The sequence below is a fragment of the Diabrotica undecimpunctata genome, chromosome 3 (genome assembly GCF_040954645.1).
Source record: "Diabrotica undecimpunctata isolate CICGRU chromosome 3, icDiaUnde3, whole genome shotgun sequence".
NCBI classification, from domain to species: Eukaryota; Metazoa; Arthropoda; class Insecta; order Coleoptera; family Chrysomelidae; genus Diabrotica; species Diabrotica undecimpunctata.
Genome location: NC_092805.1, coordinates 55,701,125 through 55,721,732, shown reverse-complemented (window position 1 = coordinate 55,721,732; position 20,608 = coordinate 55,701,125). Strand labels below are relative to the sequence as shown.

Below are 20,608 nucleotides of genomic sequence, written 5' to 3'. Positions count from 1 at the left end.
AATGGCCAGAATTAGTTGCGCTACTGAACCAAGAAGCACTCACAGTTGGTGAGGCCCTGCTTGAGAATGTCGTTTCGCTACCATTAAGTTCATACAATGTTTTATACATATAAATAAATCTACTAATAAATTAATTTTCTTTTAGGTGCCCTGGAGAGGAATTAAATAAATTCTAAAGCTAGACAAAATGTCTAATAGTTTTTCTAAATTTCTAGGTCAAAACCATTGACTGCTACTCCACAAGAAACTTATATTGTTCTACGATTTAAACACATTCCAACATTTTGGGTGAAAAATACAATACATTTGGGGTGGACCATCCTATGCGCCTCGGTCTCTGTACGGAAAACGACTTAATATCGATTTTTTTTTCTGCGCAGAAATATACAGGGCCAATAACAATATAATTTAAAAATAATGTGAATTATACAGGGTATTTCAAAAAAGAATGGCATATCAAAGTTACATTTTTTCTTATGGAACACCCTATATTTGATGTACATATATGGACATTTTTAAATTGTCCTTTAAAAATAAGCTATACTTTTATAAGGATTCCCTATACCTAAATACAGGGTGTTTTGGATTATTTCGATTTTTTTGCAATTATTAATTCGATGAACACAGACGGAGTCAACGTCTAGAGAATAAAAATCACTCTACTTACCTAATATATTACGCATGGACATAATCTGACCTAGCAATACACCTATCGTCACTCCCAGGGGGCACAGTACACCCGTGGATCCCCTTAAGTGAATAGGGGCTAACTCAGTTAAATACATAGGAACAACAGTAGTCGTGAGGCCTGAAAATAAATAAATTAATGAAACAAAAAGTTTTTTTCTTGGTCACACCAAGCAGTCAGATTATTTTTTAAATATACCAAATAAAAATATTTATTTGGTATATTTAAAGCACGAATCACATATAAATGAATATTACAATATGTAATAACAACTTTAGAAACTATGCCGTAAATTGTTATCGGTACATGTGAGTCACAGGTAAGAAAAACTTACCACTCAATGGGGGTAAGTTTTTTGGCCAACATGTTTGTACGGCATTTATAACTTAGGTAGGTAATACAAAAATAATGACATAATGACATTTATACATAAAGTGCCCTAGTCTGTCGACCAATAGCACGCACTTAATGCGCATCGCCCCGCCTACCTCGACTCCAAGATTGTGTATAAATAATCGCACAATCTTCGAGTGAGGATCAGTCGTTTGACCACGTTCTCACCTAGAGCATAGTACGCTTTAGGGAGTCGCCGGTCGGTGCTCTGCTTCATTTGTTACCGCAAAAATCTTAAGACTCTGTAGATAGTCTTCTTCACACATTCGAACTTGTTTTCTTTCCAACGATGGTTTACCTGATATAAGAAGTTTCACACCAAGTCTTTGTTAAGACTTGGTAAAAATCCACAAGATGCAGAAGTTAATATGGATAAATGCTTAGGGGTACTTCATACATTATACATGAAGCCCCTAAGCAGAGCGTACAGTAGAGTTGATAATTTCATAGGTCCACCCTTGCTGCGACGACATGAAGCCCAACTCGCTTTTTGACTACGCCCACCGATGAGAAGCTGTGGTACACACAAGCCTATGAATCCATGCTGTATCCAAGAGGACAGAGTTATCGGATGTTAAGACGTCAAAATCCTAACATTCCGCCATCCAGTTCCTAAGCAGACCTGACGCCTTCTGTGTACCAGATGCCTGAGACGAGCCAGTCTGCGGTAGGCAGGGAGTACAGTCCCTGCCTACTCTACCAGTATGTGGTCCGCGTCACCACGGAGGCCTCGGGCAAACTTGCCTACGTAACACCGTGGACAATGCAGAAAGGAACCGGAGAGCTGAGAAGCAGACAAACCCGTCGAGGGAGTTTGGTGCATCGAAGGAGGATGGAACCTGCCTAGGATGGAGATGCTGTCACCACCACCTCCCCCTGGAATCGAGGTAATAGTGCTTGTATTTGCGAACATTTATATTTTGCATTAAGACTTTTCTGTCTTAAAATGTTTATACCTTTTTTCTAATTGTTTATACTTGTAACTTTTTATCTTTGTAAACTTGGTAAAAACTTCTAAGACTTTGTAAAAACTTTCCACAACATCCAGAAGTTAATATGGATAAATGCTTAGGGGTACTTCATACATTATAATGAAGCCCCTAAGCAGAGTGGATAATTTCATAGGTCCACTCTTGCTGCGACGACAGTATATAGATTAATTTTTTTGCAACGCCCAACGGGAGTGAGAAATCTTTAATTTGAAACCCCATGCTTTGAGTACCGATATGAATTGGCGACATAATTTCTAAAGTTACAATATTGTCCTTATTCTTGTTCACAGTACCTAAACTTCTGTGAACCTTATTCGCAAAGAAAGTCGGGTTTCTCTTAGGCCAACTATCCGGCCAACATCAAACTCACTCAGTTGGTGGAAATTTGCACGATTTCGTACTCTAGGCATTGTAAACGACTTTCAAAAAAATCAAGAACTGCACAACGCTAAATTTTGATAGGATATAAGCTTAAAAGTTAAAATGTTTAGTGGTTAGCAAATTTAAAAAAGAAAATGAATAAAAATCGAAACCCCAAACTGATATGGCTGAAATTCTAATCGTTTATTGTTTTTACCAAGATAAGTCTGTATACCAAATTTTAAATAAATAAAATAATTTATAATAGGTGTTCGGATTTCTATGTCACTTAGTATACATGTCTCTTTATTTCTAAATATTAGTGACACAGTAATGTTTATTGTAGTATAATATTGTTTTCACTTATAAACTTACCTGAAGAAAATCCAACTAATAATCTTCCGATGAACAACAATTCTATCGACATTACTGGTCGACTTATAAAAAACACTACTGCAGAAAGAGTGGATAATCCAGAACAAACTGCTAACACACCTTTCCGGCCTATCTTGTCAGCCAATACCGAACCTCCCAATGATCCAATTGCCGCTCCAACCAAAAATATGGATACTATCGCCGACCATATTAATTCGAGTTGGATTACACTCGGCGTATCTCCAAATCTCTCTGTGATAATATTTCGACAAAACTCCTTGATTACCTAAAAGTCAAATACTTTAATGTAATTAAAATATCCTGTTAAAATATATAATAGGGATGTTGACTATTTTTGGGAAAATATTTAAAAACTGTGCATAAGTATCCAATAGAGCCCAAAATATTTAGTAATATATATTTAATACAACTAATACTTTAAAAATGTTTTTTTTTTATATTCTGTTCTGGTGTGTCTGATAGACCTATGGATGAGCAGTACAGCAAGAGATGAGGGCTTGCGACTCGGTGATACTGCTCCATAGATCCTTACCGGAAAGGGCGTAACGCCTGATATAATATATATACAGTCGATGGTGACGTGGTTTGAGTGGAGGTTAGCGTGGGGATTGACGCGGAAGTTGGCGCGAACATTCCTGACGGTGGAATTTTGATTAGCAGGTGGAGCGGACTAAATTTTCTTTATGAGAGGTCTCCATATCGAAGGTAACTGGATGCCGCCATCTTTTTTATTGAGACAATTTGGGCTTTTTTCAATTTCTATGGCTTCTCGGATAATTCTTGGTTTATAGAAGCGGATGAGGGCTATGGGTCTGGAGTTTTCAAAATCAATTTTGTGACCTGTATGAAGATAGTGAAATGGAATGTTTATAAATCCTATTTTGGATTCTACGATTCTTTTGACCTATATAAGATCAGGGGCATTCTGAGATTAAGTGTGAGTTTTAGATGAGAGCTTGTTTTAAACTAGAGTGCTCAGCGGGTCTACTTGCATCATCGCAAAGGCTTATTGATCTGGAGATAAGGATATTAATTACTGGGTTAATTTGTGAAGGTGGATGATGAGAGTTGGCATGCAAGTAACGATTTGTATGGGAGGGTTTTAGATAAACAGAGTGATTAGGATTGGTTTTTCTTTATGATAACGTCGAGAAGTTGAAACACTACAACGCAAACATGACGGTGTCCATATGCACAAAAAAATTAAAGAGGTACAGAGGTACCATTGAAGATAAATTAGGAAGATGGAAAGAATATATGCAAGAATTATTCGAAGGTGCAGCACGAAGTCCGACTGAAATAAACAATCCCTACGGCCTAGAAATAACAAACGAAGAAGTAACTATGGCCATTAAGCGGATTAAATATGGGAAATCAACAGGACCTGATGAGGTGCATGATGAAATTTTAAAGATATTAGAGGCACACCAAATCACAGCTCTTACGAAACTATTCAACAACATCTACGAGACTGGTTACTTACCAAAAGACTGGCTACTATTAATATTCATTCCACTTCCTAAAAAACCAAACGCTAGAAAATGTGAAGAACATAGATTAATTAGTTTGATGAGCCATGTACTTAAAGTACTCCTTACTATCATTCACTCGCGCATATACACCAAATTAGAAGAACACCTGAGTAAAGTTCAATTTGGATTCAGAGCAGGACTCGGAACGAAGGAAGCACTTTTTAGTTTGCAAGTTCTAATACAGAGAGTCCTGCGACGTGTATGCATGTTTCATTGATTTCGAGAAGGCATTTGATAAAGTCCCACATAGGAAATTAATCGATATCCTAAAAACAACAGAATCCGATGGTAAGGATATAAGACTGATCTCAAACTTATATCTCCAACAAAAAGCAACAGTACGATTAGAAAATGAACTGTCCGAGATCTTCACAGTCGAAAAAGGAGTTAGACAGGGTTGCATATTGTCACCGGCATTATTTAACATATACTTCAAAGGATGATTGATAACGTTGTAGAAGCATGTAACAAATACGGCCTAAAACTAAATTGCAAGAAGACAAAAATAATTATTAGTAAGAACATCAACATAAACGCCCAAATTACAATAGGCAATACACCGTTAGAAAGGGTGGAAAAAATATGCTATTTGGGCTGCAATATTAAGGATACTTAGGATCACAGCTATGAAATAAAGATTCGTATTGAAAAGGCCACAAGCTCTTTCAACAGACTTAGGAAGATTATCTGCAACTTATCCTTTAAGTATCAATATACGCATAAGAATTCTTAGATGTCATCCTCTATGGAGTAGAAAGCTGAAGCCTTACAGAAGATGCCATAAAACGATTAGAGGCATTTGAAATGTGGTGCTACCGACGTATGTTGAGGGTCTCATATATACACCACACAAGTAACATAACTATTCTCCAGAGGCTAAGAAAAGACAAAGAAATATTAAAAACCAATCCCAAGGTTTTTATCACTCTGTTTATCTAAAACTCAGCAATACAAATCGTTGCTTGCATGCCAACTCTCATCATCCACCATCACTAATTAATTCAGTCATTAATACGCTTGTCTCCAGAGCAATACGCCTGTGCGATGACGTAAGTAGAAGTGCTGAGCTATCTGGTTTAAAACAGCCCTTATCTAAAACGGTTACCGCGAAAATTATATTAATAGAAGCATTCGCAGACATCAATCTCCCTCGCAATCTCTACCCAAAGACTCAGACCCTCATCATACGAAAGCTTTTCTTCCTTACATCAAAGGTGTCACTGACAAAATCGACAAAATTCTTAAATCAAAAGGAATTAAGACAACATTTATCCCCCAACAAAAACTTTCATCTCTTGTCCGATCAATCAAAGACAACATTCCAAATAAACAACACCGAGTTTATGAAATTCCTTGTGCAGACTGCCTCCGATCTTATATAGGTCAAAGAAATCGTAGAATCCAAAACAGGATTAATGAACGTTCGATTTCTGTTCGCAATTCCGATTCAACTTCATCTCTATTAGGCCAACACCACCTTCATACAGGCCACAAAATTGATTTTGAAATCTTCAGAACCATAGCCCCTATCCGCTTCTTTAAACCAAGAATTATTTGAGAAGCCATAGAAATTGAAAAAAGGCCAAACTGTCTCAATAAAAGAGACATAAGTGTTGCCATTTGACCCTGTCGAACGCTTTGCGATAATCTATAAAACCCAAAACGCCGATACTTGTCACTTAGCCGCTGTGAAGTTACATGTTCCCACTGGAAAAAAGTTAAGGTGGTATGAAGATTTTGCATATATTTGTACATTTTTACAAGCGTCAAAGTGTACACTAAAATAACAAGTGAAAGGTTATTTACTAAGTTGTAATGTACACATAGCAAGGAAATAAAGAAGGAAAAAATAAGGGGTAGTTAGCTTAGAAAAGAGTAATAATTATTTAAATAATTATTATATATTCCAAATTGAATAAAGAACAAATCATTCATAGTTATTTAGTAACATAGTTAATGTATACATTTCACATTAAACAAAAATAAAAAACTTGACCTAGTTTAAGTGTATTACACGAGTCTCAAATATCAGGTCGCCAAGGGTTGTTTAAAAGAAAAAAATCACGTTTAAAAACATAGACTTTCGCTGGAAAATAACACGGGGACTCAGTCAGAATACGGGCTCATAAAAAACGAACGAAGCGGGCCAGACGGAGCAATAAGAAGGAGGCACTTGAGAGTGCTCCACGCAAGAAGCACGGGCGACCGAGACAATACGCAATGTGCCGTATAAGTGCCGGTATCTGGAGATTCGAAAGTTCGTGATAGCGCGCGGTACTTCAACAGACTGATCTTGAATTCCTGTAGGACTGGAGGCGTATTCATTAGCTAGAGCCTAAATACGCGAAGGTAACTAAGATCTATATACTAACCCAAGGAATATATAATAATACGGATTGTCCACCCTTTAATTCCTTGCTTTGTCTCTTCTCGTCTCCCTTCGCGCCTGATCGAATCATTATTGGTCATACCTGATATTTTGTTATCTTAGTTGTAGTATACAGTCTATTTAATACATTATAAACTCGAAATTTGGATTTATTGTTCTTCCCGGCCGTTACAGGTAGAGACTAGAAGAGATACACATTTTTCGCTTATGCAGTTCTCCGGCTTCTAAAGCAAGCCCATAGACTCACTCTTTACAGAACCTGAGACCTAGAAGTCCTTAATCCCCTTTCTCCCAAATCTCCCTACCCTCTTTAAATCCGCGAGGGCGAAACCAGTCAGTCCAGACTAGTGGGACCAGTAAGCCTTGCCCCGCTCGCAGGGATAAGTATCCCCTAAGAATTCTAGACGCATCCAAGGATATTGAGACAGGCGTCTTCTACAATGATGACAGCAGCATTCATTAGAATGGTGACAGTAGGGTTCCCGCGAATATTATATCCCTCCCCCCCCATTGTAACAGTGGTGACAGCGATTTATTAGAATGTTCCATATTCAAAGAATATTAGTAAATTGTAGCTTTAGTTAGCGCACAGAAATCCAGCACTTGTGGTTACACATAAATGTATTTTATACACTATAAAATGTATTTTTGTAAAAATCCTTTTGACGTAAGCAAGTTACTATTTTTCACATTTTCAAAGACGAAAATTAGAATTTTTTTAGGTTATAAAAAAGTAAACAACGTCAAGTAATAATGTGTACCTACTTTTAAATGTTTTGTATAATAATACATACATATGATTAAGTACTATTATGTATTTATTATCGGTTGCAGAAATACTATTTCTGTGTATATTACTGAAAGGTCTTCACATTTCTAGCTTCACTTTACAACGTGCAGAAGTTGCGAAGAAAGTGGTTACCGGAAAATAATCAATTCTTGACAAATTCGAAGTACTTGCCTTGATAAAGCCACCTTCAATGGTAAAAAGAATACAAGGAAAAAGACAGTTAAGATTTTATTTCACGTACAGTGCATCTGTGTATCCGCTTATACGTATTTCGCCCTAAAAGGGCTCTTCAGAACGACTATCCACAGTCGCTCTGAACGTAAAAATAAATCTTTTCTGTCTTAGGAAGCTACTCTAACATGGCTTCGTATGGACGCAAATAGCTACATCTGTTATTAAAATCCGTAAACTAATTTTCGAAACCAAATTCAGATTTTTACTTTAATCTGTGCCTTCTAAGAATTGCAAAACAGACGTTGATAAATATTAGTTCGAAAATTAGTTTACGGATTTTGGTAAAAAGAATGTTTTCAAATAGATTTTTATCGTTAGTAGGCAAATTTAGAAGTAATTGTACAAAAATTAGTATAATGTTAGCCGCACAACATACAACTAATATGACAGCTATGATATTTGCGAAGAAGAGACGTTATACAATTTAATTAGATTTTAATTATGGTATACTATTACTACTAGTATAATATTAAATTCCTTAAAGATAAAGAAAAATATTTAGATTTCCTTTTTATATTAATATAAAACGTTTTTAAAAATATTAACTAAGAAGAACATAAAGATTAAGAAAGTCATATAACAGAGACAACTAGCAAAGTGCAGAAAATAAAAAGAGAAAGAGAGAAATACTGATTGTAAACTACTAAATACAGTAAAACCTTCGTTAACCGAAACCTTTTAAACCGAAACATCGTTTAACCGAAACGGCTGACAGTTTCAATAATTTCGTCAAAAAAAAGTAAATTTTTATCGCAAAACGTAAACAACTTCATTAATTTCACTCACTGATTGATGCCTATTTGTGTTGGGAAATAAAAAAAACTAAGAGCTCTAAAAGATATTTCCGAAAAAGCACTTCCATTTTTTTATAGAAGCCAAATAAGCTCATGGATGTCGACCACTTTATTTTCAGAATGGTTTGAAAATAAATTCGTTCCGAGTGTAAAATCCTTTTTAAAATCAAAAAACCTTCCCATCAAAGCATTGTTGCTTGTTGACAATACACCAACTCACCCTCAAAATCTACGAAATGGTGACAATTGTCAGATTTTTGCCATCGAATGTCACGAGCTTAATTCAGCCGTTAGACCAGGGAGTAATAGAGACATTCAAGAGACATTATAGAGGAGTATTTTTAAGACATCTGTTATAACAGGAGACGAATAAATCCAAAAGTGTTCCCGAAATTCTCAAATCTTTAACAATGAAACATGTTGTTTATTGGTGTCCTAAGTCGTGGGCCAAGATCAAATTTTCAACTTTGAAAAAATGCTGGAACAAACTTTTTGATGGGATTTTGATTGACGATCCTGAAGAAGAAAATGGTATGGAAACAACAGAAGAAATTAAACCTTTAATAATAAGTTTGCCGGTATGTGACGAAATTAACCAAGAAGAGATGCGTGAGTGGTTAGCAGCCGATGACTCAGAAAGTAAATTCACCGACCAGGAGATCCTTGATATGGTTCTTCATACAGACAACCTGAGCGTATCAGACGACGAAAATGAGGACCCAACAGACAACAGGCAGCACGAGACCGCCGACGATATTTTCAATGCCTTAGAGGTAAAAATTTTATACAGTAGGCCTAATTAGTTAGGGACACAACTAGGTTCTTAATTTTTGTTTTCGTTGTATAAAGTTTTGTCCTTTTCAGATTGTTTTACGTTTCGTCGAACAATCGAGAGGCAAATCATAACGTTCTGCAAATGAACGATGCAAAACATCGTTGTCAAATGAAAACAGAAGATTTCTTTAAAAAAGCTTGTTAAACTTGTTCCTTTTCCTTAATTTTATTACTTTATTCTGTATTTGGACACTCAAAACGAGGGATATAAACAGATTAGAAGCTTTCGAAATGTGGCTCTATCGCCGTATCCTAAAAATACCATGGACAGCGAAAATCACAAATATAGATGTCCTTAAAAGAATAAACCAAGAACGCCAACTTTTCGAAACCATCAAGAAAAGGAAAACGGCGTATCTAGGTCACATCATGCGAAATGAAAAATACCAGTTCCTCCAACTTATAATCGAGGGTAAAATTGAAGGCAAGAGAGGAATGGGACGCAAGAAAATGTCCTGGCTCCGAAACATAAGGCAATGGACAGGGATTAACGACATACAATCTCTGATACATATTGCAAGAAATAGAGAATTAATGGAAAATGTGATCGCTAACATCCATTAGTGGATTTGCATCTAAAGAAGAAGAAGATTCTGTATTTGCTTATTAGAAAACATTAGAAACCACCTCATCGTATTTTTAAATATCAATACTTTGACCAAGGATACTAGGAAAAACAATGTCATTTTTAACCGAAAATTCTTGTTATCTGAAACGGCCTCCCCCCAATTATTTCGGTTAACGGAGGTTTTACTGTAGCTTAAAAATGAATTAATGGAGCGTAACTGTTTTCTAATTTATTCAATGTTTAAAGCACGTTTAAAGTGATTGTAAGACCTCTAATAATAGATAGGTAAAACGCATTTTATTGTTTTACTAACAATTTTAATTACGCCAAACAAAAGATATGCCATGAAGTAAAATTTGAATTGCAAAGTATCTTTTTTTAAATTTATACAGAAAATGGGAACAAAGGTTAATATTAAAGATAATATTAAAAATGTTTCGTAAATTGGAATTAGTGATTAGAAATTGGATTATTGATCTAATGCCTAATCCCCATTAAAAATACTTTTTCTAGAATGATTATCTATGATTCTACGATTCCAACGCATTATCTAGATACATATGTATAATGCTTTGCAAGATATGATAGAAAATCGTCTCGTGTTGCAGATGGAGCTAAGCGGTATATTAACCAGGACAGGAAACGTTCGCTCTTAAACTATGAAATGGATGTTTAAATCCGGTCCTTTTAGATGCAGATAATAGAACGAATCAACTTAAAAAGTAAAATTAAGACAAACTACAATAACAACGAATAAGTATTATTATTCCAATTCCCAATCATTCATAACAGAAATTTAATATCGACCCAACAACGCCATTATCTTAGAAATAAGAAATTGTCAGTTAATGACCTTTCGCTCTACTACAATATGTTCACGTAAGGAATTATATGTTATCAAAAATAGAATTAATATTATAATCCTTTTTGTATAGTCGTGGTAACATATATAGTAGAACGCTTTAGACGCGGCAACGTTGGATGTCGCATATTTTTTCTTTTTTAAGATGTCCGACCAAATGCCGTTTTATTAAGATACGCGTTTTAGTTGGGAAGCAGTTTCTTCGTAGAATGTAGAGTATTTTTTACCGTAATTTAATTATTGTGAATAGTAACGTATGATAACAACACTGATTTTGTAGAAAGTGCCAGTACCGGTGAGAATGTAATTCCAGAAAAAAAAGTATTCTCAAAGAAGGTTCGAATGCATTTAAATTCTGAAACATAGCAAGTATGTTTAAATATGTACAAAAATCTTCATAAGATATTCGGTTTCGATGAAAAACTGTTAATACAAACAACTTGTGATTTAACAGAAATTCCACTTTTAACTATACACAATCCTATCGCAAGAAGCAATGTGACTGCAAATGTCCAAGACCTATAGACGCTTCTCTTCTAAAAGGATTGAAAACCACAATACACAATTGCTACATGAAATACCTACAACAGAAATATTAAGAAAAAAATTGGAAACAACCGGTCGGAACATGAACTGCTGTGATAAAATTCTTCAAAATCGGTTAAAGAAAATATATATATATATATATATATATATATATATATATATATATATATATATATATATATATATATATATATATATCTAGAACAAAAATTACTAAATATAGGCAAGAAAGTAGGCGAATTTACTATTTATATGAAACTTGGTATGATACCCACGATACAGTTAAAAAAGGATTGACAGATAGTTTAAACATATCAAAAATGCTATCAAATAAAGGATCACGGCTAAGTATTGTACATTGCGGAGGATGTGAGGGATGGGTTCCGAATGCTTAAAAATTATGAGGGAAGAACATACAGGATTGTTGTTGTTGTTGACTACCACAAGAGTTTGAAAACTCACTGATCTCAAACTTGGAGCCCAATAGTGTCATAGTGCTTGACAATGCTTCCTATTATTCCCTACAGCTCACTAAGATACCAAATACAACTTCAAAGAAAGCTGAACTACAAAGCTTATTTTGGAATTAAGGAACATGATTTGTATTTCGAAGATTTTTATACAAACAAAACAACCTATTAAAGTTTTACACACGAAGCAATTTAACAAATTATACGCCCTAGAGAGTATTGCCGAAAAACTTGGAGACACACTATATTGAGACTTCCCCTATTTTTGTGTGTTTAATCCTGTAGAGATGGAAAGAGCATTTTCAGGAGATGCTAGGCACGCCCAGGGAAAACGCAGATGAAATTGTCGAAAACCCGCAGAATGTAGACTTGCGTATATCTTGCGAGGCCCCTTCCAAAGCGTAGATAAGAACAGCTATCAGATCTCTGAGAAATAACAAGTCTCCGGGAATCGATAACATTGCTGCCGAAATACTTAAAACTGATCCGCATCAAACTGCTGAACTTTTGATCCCCATAATCCGAGAGGTGTGGGAAACAAACCGCATTCCAGCGGGCTGGAAAAGTGGTAACATTAAGCTTCCAAAAAAGGGCAACCTCACACTGTGCAAAAATTGGAGAGGAATAACCTTGCTTACCGCAATAAATAAAATCTTCACGACCATCATACTTAAAAGATTAACAAACAAGATTGAATTTCGAGCTGGTCAAGCAGGCTTTTGATCAGAATCCTCCTGCATAGACCACATTAATACTGTGAGGGTAATAATGGAACAATCGGTTGAATGGAACACACCCCTATACATGGTTTTTGTTGACTTCGAGCGTGCCTTTGACAGCTTATCTCATGCTGCTTTATGGAAAATTTTAGAGCTAAGAAACATCCCGCATAAAATAATTTCCATTATAAAGTCTCTGTACACTTTTCCATTATAAAGTCACTGTACATTTCTTTTTAACATAGTAGACTATGTTCTCTCCAAATTAGACTCCGGCACAAGAGGGATACAATGGACGTTAACCACACGCCTAAGCGATCTGGAATACGTCGACAATATCTGCCTGTTAGGACAAAGTTTCCAAGATGTGGCTGATCAGTTGGAAACACTTTCCACTGAAGCCAATAAAGTAGGTTTGAAAACCAATATTAGTAAAACCAAATCCATGAGAGTAAATGCAAGAAACAATACGCTATTTACTATCAACAACATGCAGTTTGAAAATGTGGAAAACTTTACGTAGCTTGAAAGTGTCATAACAGAAAGTCGAGGTACAGAGGACGATATTTGTATGAGGATACAAAAAGCTCAACAAGCCTTCAGCTCAACCCTGTTTGGAGATCTTGCGAGTATATTACAAGGACAAAGATCCGCATATTAGAGTCAAATGTCATGTCTGTTCGACTCTACGGAAGTGAAACCTGGAAAGTGACAAAAACCCTTACAGATAAACTGCAGGTCTTTATTAGTAAAAATGTATACGTTCTTATTTTCTGGCCTAACATCATCAGAAACGAAGATCTACTACACCTGACCGAACAAAAAAGGGTAGAACATCAAATAAAGTCCAGAAAGTGGAGTTGGATTGGTGACACCCTCAGAAAAATTAATTCCAGTATTGCAAAGATTGCCCTATAGTGGAATCCCCACGGAAGAAGAAAAAGAGGTCGCCCAGTATAAAATTGGAGAAGATCCATCATGGACGAGATAAGAGGTCAAGGAAAGTCTTGGAATGAGGTGAAGGCCTTAGCGCATTGCCTCCGTGCCGAATTACCCTATTCCATATAAGTATCGACAAAGTGTATATAAAGAAATTGAGAAAATGGTAAAGGATAAGATTATAGAAAGATGCGATTCGCAATATGTATTGCCAATTGTTATTGTTAAAAAGAGTAATGGAGATTTGCGATTGTTTTTAGATGCGCGAAATATTAATCAATATACTGTCTGCCAATATGAGAGACCTTTGAACATAAAATCAATTTTCGGGAGAATAACGGGATCACATATTTTTTCTAAAATAGATTTAAAGCATAGTTTTTGGCTAATTCCACTTGCGGAAAATTGTAGAGATTATACAGCGTTTTCCATCGACGGGGTAGTTTATCGATTTAGAGTAGTACCTTTCGGTTTGCAGAGTGCATGTGCAGCTTTAGTTTGTGCATTACATACTATCTTAAATAAATAACGGTGTCTGTGCAAAATTGCTAGCAGTATTTGAAGGTCCATACAGGGTGCATAATGAAAATGGAATCAACAGTTATGTTTTAAAACACAGAGACTGGAAATATCAGGGGAATATTCAATATAAATGATATATACAAGTACCACGAATAAATCAAACCTACATCCAATTTTTTTGTTGAGTAGATACATGGACGGTAAAGTTTTTTTTTCTGTAGTTTGAGGGAATGGATGAAAGATAACAAAAATTTGTAAAATCATGTTATAGTTATATCATATTTAGATATAGGATTTAATTTTATTGTGTCGTGAAGTTATATTGTTTTGTGAAGAAAATTTACAATTTTAAATTTACGGTAAATTTCGTACTTTTCAAATTAGGATAGGTATTTAAGATTAGTTTAAGTAAATAAAATGTTATATTAAAATATCAAATCTACCTGCATTTTTGCAAGAATTAATTTCGGTTACCACGAAACAAGTCATTAAGGGTATTAGTAGAAAGTAGATAGTCTTTGTCTCATATTTTTGTACACAGTTATGGGAATTGGAAAGTGTTGGCGTTTGGAGAATTGAATCGAGGATGTTGATTGGTCAACAGAAAATTATGGAAGGGATTGAGAGACAAGAATAATTTTTGAAGCAGAAAAAGGGAGCATCTGCTGTTGGACGAGAAGTGAGGAAAGATCAAATAGACAAGTGTGTGTTTTTTTAACGTTGAAAGAAACGTATAGATTTTGTAAAAATAGTAGTGTCAGTAAGTTTTGAAAGCTGATTTGCCGGATGAAAAGGGTGCAGAATTTGTAAGTACAAACAAATTATTATTCCCGGAGAGCTTCGTAGTTAAGCAGATAGGGGCAATCCAAAAAGGAGATAGAAACGTAAGTCAGGACGTTCCTTTGATCGACAGAACTGTTTTTATAAGCAGAACCAGGGAAGAAGTTTTTCGATAGAGAGTTAATTAAAGTGAATCATTTTCATAAAGTGCAGAGAAAAATTTATTTAGACGAGACAGTAGATGGGACTAATTTTCTTATTGTAATTTTATATGTGAAAGCTATATGATTTTTGAAACATTTATTTCTAAGGGATTTCATTAGTTGTATAAACAGTTTTAAAAAGATTTATTTCACTATTATATTTTAATTGTATTGCACAAATTTAAGTTTGCTTTTATTTACTCCTCTTATTTACTTCCTCTTGAACACTATTAAAGATAAAGGTATTTTTTGAACTCAAGTAGGAACCCTGAGATAAGAAAACATATGAATTATGAAATTAGCGTCGTTAATAAAATTTATTCAAATATTCGTAATAAAATTCATAAAATAAAATTTTTTGTTTTAATCGTACAGAGTTAATTTGGGGACAATTAAATAAGCATAAAGCGTGCAAATAGATTTCCTAAATTGTATAACAAGTTTTTCTTCTTCTTCTTCTTATGTAGAAATTACTCTCTATGTTTTTCGTAGTTGCCATACCATCGTTTTTGTGGTATTTCTACTGATCGTCTTCCTATCGGAACCGTCTCTCGCCGTCTTTACGACTCTATTTGTCGTCATTCGGCTTATATGATCGTTCCATTCTACTCCTCTATTCTATTCACAGTCCTTGATAGTCTCGACCTTGCATTTATATCATATTATCTGTACCATAAATTTTTCATAGTCACAGTCATAAATTAGTCTGCGTCTGCATATATGCTGCATGCAACAGCATCTATGCTGTTTTTAACATTCTTTTGTCCTGTATCAGATCACGTTTCTGCCGCGTATGTCATTATTAGTCTGATGACTGTTTTGTAAATTCTAATTTTCATTTCTTTCCTGATATTTTTATTTCTCCATATTGTTTCATTCAGGCAATTTGCAGCTCTGTTTGCTCTATTCACTTGATCTTCCACTTCTCTTTCGAGCTTTCCGTAGATAGTGTTAAACTAGATATTTAGATAACTCCATTATTTGTTTTATTATCTGATCTTTCAGCTCCAAGTTACATCTTAGTAAATTTGCTGTTATAACCATGCATTTTGTCTGTTTTGGGAAAATTAATAACATATTCTGGCGGTTATATTAAATTGGTGCAGCATACATTGTAAATAATCTTCACTGTGAGAGAGTATTACTGCGTAGTCTGGATGGCAGATTATTTTAAGTTGATTTTCTCCCATTTGGTATCCTTTTTTAGTTCTTAGTTTTTTTATTATTTCATCCATTATCAGGTTGACCAATAGAGGACTCAGGGAGTCTCTCTGTCTTATCCCATTGCCAGCTTCAGTTGGGTCATTTAGTTCTTCTTCTACTTTTACTTTTACTGTATCGTTTTGGTAGATATTTTCGATTATTCCTAGAGATGTCTCTCTTGTGTACAATAAGTGGATAACGTCCTTTAATTTGACCCTGTCAAATGCCTTCTTAAGGCCCACGAAACATAGATATGCTGGTTTATTGTATTCTAATGATTTCTCTTGCACTTGCCTCATTGTCATTATAAATATTACGTTAGTGCATGATCTTCTGAACAATGTAATTGAGGTAAAAAAAGAAGTATCTAATATTACCAAAGAAGACTCGTAGAGAATCGCCAAAGTGATCAAAGTTGAAGAATACTATAAGAAGATTGGGCACTTCCACATTAATGGTGGAAATAAATTTACTATTGAATTTAATGATGGTTGGGACGCAGAAAATACGGAAGAAGGAGAAAATGAATTAAGCGTATACGTATTTTAAGTAATTACCTTGATTATTGTTGTGTTGTGCAAATAATATTTCGAAAAATTATATGTAATAATGAAAAGACTCTCGTTTTTAAAAAGTTGTTTTATTTATAGGTAGTGTATTTTTGAAATAAATAAAAAATACAGCGGGAATATGCTGGCATTTTTTGCTTTATTTTAAAAATTTTAAATTGTATATGTAATAATTCTAACAATAACAGTAATTACAAAAACTATTCTACATCGGTTATCAAAACAAGCATGCGATAAGAGGGAGAGTCCCTATAAGGTGAAATGTAAATAAAAATTAATTTTAGCACATAAGATTTTCCTGCTGTAACGGTATATAACTAAGTTAAAAAAGGTGGTATAGTAGGCGATACTGCAGACTAACGCGAAGCTTCATACTATGTGTTCTGTATTTTAAAACTTAAATATTTTTAAAATTTAATAATTTTTTTTATTTATTTATTATTATTTTTTATAGAATTTAACAAAATTGAAAAAGTTTACATGTTGTATAACGGACTCTCCCCTTCGCGTAAATGGACTCTTTTAATTCTTTACATTCAAAGAAAGGAATTAAGCTATCTTTATTAGAATCTATGGAAATTAACAAATTAAAAAATACAGACATATTTCTGAATAATTAACTTAAGACAAACAGTTCTTCCCTCCTGAACGTATACAGTTGAAGACTATAAAGTGTAAACGCATATCGAGAAAGTCACTCTGCCGAAACAGCTGTGGTGATAATAAATTATAATAAATTTTGTGGAAGTTTTGAAAACAAAAGTTTTCGGTGTTTTATTGTTAGATATCTACTGTTATATTGAGGGTAACATGCTTGGGAAAACGGAGTGATAATTTGGATCAGCATGATCAGGGTCCTTTCGTTTAAAAACCAACGTTTTTTAAAATTAAAAAGGGAATTAGTGGTTAGGTAACCGATTTTCACTATTTGACAATGATTTTTGAAAATTTAATTTAATTTGATAAAATTTAATTTTTTTACGCTTTTATATAATACTAGAATGTGGCCCGATTCTAACGAATCTAGGGAATTCTATGTAGATTTATTTTGATATTAAGAATGAATATGAAAAATGCAAAATAAAACGTTTTAAAACGCACAAAACGGTACATTACAAATAAGCTGTAGTATCGAAGTATGTTTACCACTTAGTAACAAACAGGCTTCGGTCTAATAGTAGCCATTGTTTCTCCACGGGCGGTAACAAAAAAAAGCCGATTGATGTTTTTTATCTTAATATATTCGTTATTTTCTCCCCGTTATTTTCATTTGCTATGTCGCATGTTACGATTCGATCAGTTGTTTATTTTGTACTCAGCCAGAGGCCTTCATTAAGTCAATAAATCAAACTTTGTCTTACAGTAAATCTATTTTTATCCATAGTGCCCTATGATATCTCGTATGTCGCTATTCGTTCATTAATAATGAAGATACTGTGCAGTCGCCTTGTTTGTTTTTTGTATCTTAATATATTCGTTATATTCTGTTCTTTTATTTGCTATGTCGCATGTTAGGATTCGATGAGTTGTTTATTTTGTACTCAGCCAGAGGCCTTCTTCAAGTCAATAAGGCAAATTTACATTATATTGTGTCTATTATCATGCATACTGCCGTGTGATATCTCGTATGTCGCTATACGTTCATTAATAACTGTGTAGTACTCTTTTGATAGTCGTCTTGTTTGTTTTTTCTATCTCAATATAATCTTTATCCCCTCCCCTTTCATTGAACGCATCACACGCTCCAAGCGAACCAATAAAAACGGAGATATGATGTAATGCCAGCGCTGGGGTCTTTGTTACGGACAGACAGACAGGCAGACAGAAAGACAATTATATATGTTGAGACTGTCGTGAGGTATCTCATATGTTGCTATAGGTTCAGTAATAATGAAGATAAGGTGTAGTGCCCTATTGCTAGTTGCCTTGTACGTTTTTCTATCGTAATACAATTGTTATCCCCCCTCCTTTCATATAACGCATCATACGCTCCAATCGGATCAATAACAACGGAGATATGATCTCCAAATGATCCTCAATTTTTTCATTATAGTAAATATTTAATATTTATTTAATTTTATATAGAAATACTAACAACTTTGTTGCAGAACTTTGTCCGTTGGTTAGCCATTTTTTAGTAGATACAGTTGTTTGTAAACACGTTAGGTTAGGTTAGTAATATAAATATGTATATATAAAGTGATGTGAACACAGAATTAAGATAAAAAATACCAAAGAAAGTCTAGTTATTGAAAAAAAAAGAAATACTAAAATAAAGAAAAAATGTTCTTTCACCGGTGTTTTTTTTTAAACAACAAGAAAATTTTCAAGATTGTCAGATGGAGTGATAGCATCTTAATCATAATTTAAAACAGATTGCATTATAATGCTACCTACCTCTGCAGGAGTATTTACAACGCCTATATTGTATCCTACTGGTAATGACAGTCCTATGGTTGTTGCAGTTCCTGCCAATATGAGCAGAAACGTCCATCCTGGGCGTTCTATTGAAATATCCTGCAAATGAGAATATTTGCAAATATAAGAAAAGAAAGTTAAAAAAAATCTGAAAAATATTTTTGAAGCTTAATACAATAAAATCTACAAAAATCGAGTAAAATGTGATTAAATAAAAACAATTCTGGCTTTTTTCTCGGCAATTCGACATTATTACAAAGCCAGCGAGAAAACTTCTAATGGGTAGGTTATCGACTTTAAATGAAGTTGGTTGGCAATTCGGCCAGTTCCTAAACCAGATGTCAATATTATGACATTTATGATTTGTCTTAACAGGAAAATTCTACTACTTTTCTACGGACCAAGGTAAGTTTTTAATTTTTTTTATTTATCTTCATTATTTTGTTGTTTTAAATAACATTTATTATAGAATATTTTCAAATTTAATTTTATATGTTTTAAAAGTATAAAATTTTTATGTGAACATTACTGTTTCTGTAAAATTTAATGTAAAGATCTGTCCAATTTGTTATCATATTGAGCTTTTTTATTTAACCAGTAATAATTATAGCTAGTAGGTAACCAATCTGTATTTTTTTATTTCTCTAACAATCTTTCTTTAGATTTAATAAATAATTCTAATAAGTTCATTAAAAGACCATATAAGGCAAGTGTGATTGTTTCTTTTCCTTTGGCTATACATTGGTTTATACACGGTTCACGATTTGTTGATAGCTCACTACAAGTTTAACCCTAATTAGAAAACTGAAATACAGAGAGGATAGGTAATACGATATAATAGTAAAAACCAACCTGAAACTGACGGTTTAACATGTTTTCGACTAACCCACCTTATTTCTGAAGGAATACAATACATTATAATCCTATTACGGGGGTATTTTGAATGGTTAGAAATGAACGACCAGTGTCGTAGAGTATATGATTGAAACATTTCTTTGAACTAAATAAATATATTTTTTACATTCTACTTATGTAAATTGTATTTTTTAATAAAACTTATTTATTTTATTCAAAAATAAGTTTTTTGCCATTTGTAAAAGATACACTTATTTAATTAAGGAAAAAGGCGCCAAATGTCTCCTGGCAAAATTTCCAATGTGTTTTAAACGTATCCATTATTTTCGAATCCGGAGAAAACTAATAAATATTTTTGAAAAATTCAAACGCAGAATGAAAGATTACATTATTACTCAGGGCAGAAAGTCCCTGAAAACTTCTACAATGTTTATTTTAATATGTTATGTAACAGGGGTGAAAATAAAAGAGAAAATATAGTATAATTTTTAATTGAAAATATTGCATGCAAAAGAAACTTTTTATTTATTCTAAAAAATATTTCATTCTGCC

At 33.9% G+C, this 20,608-nt stretch overlaps 1 protein-coding gene across 2 annotated transcripts in view; it reads right to left on the bottom strand.

The window, feature by feature from the left end:
- Positions 1–20,608, bottom strand: part of LOC140436820 (solute carrier family 2, facilitated glucose transporter member 1-like) — an 88,960-nt gene that overhangs the window by 14,367 nt on the left and 53,985 nt on the right. For both annotated transcript variants that reach the window (XM_072525946.1, XM_072525947.1), the window contains 3 exons: positions 19,181–19,300; positions 2,809–3,094; positions 668–808 (listed from right to left, as the gene is read on the bottom strand). In XM_072525946.1, coding sequence (XP_072382047.1) covers positions 668–808; positions 2,809–3,094; positions 19,181–19,300 — 547 coding nt within the window. The remainder of the gene's footprint in view (positions 1–667; positions 809–2,808; positions 3,095–19,180; positions 19,301–20,608) is intronic.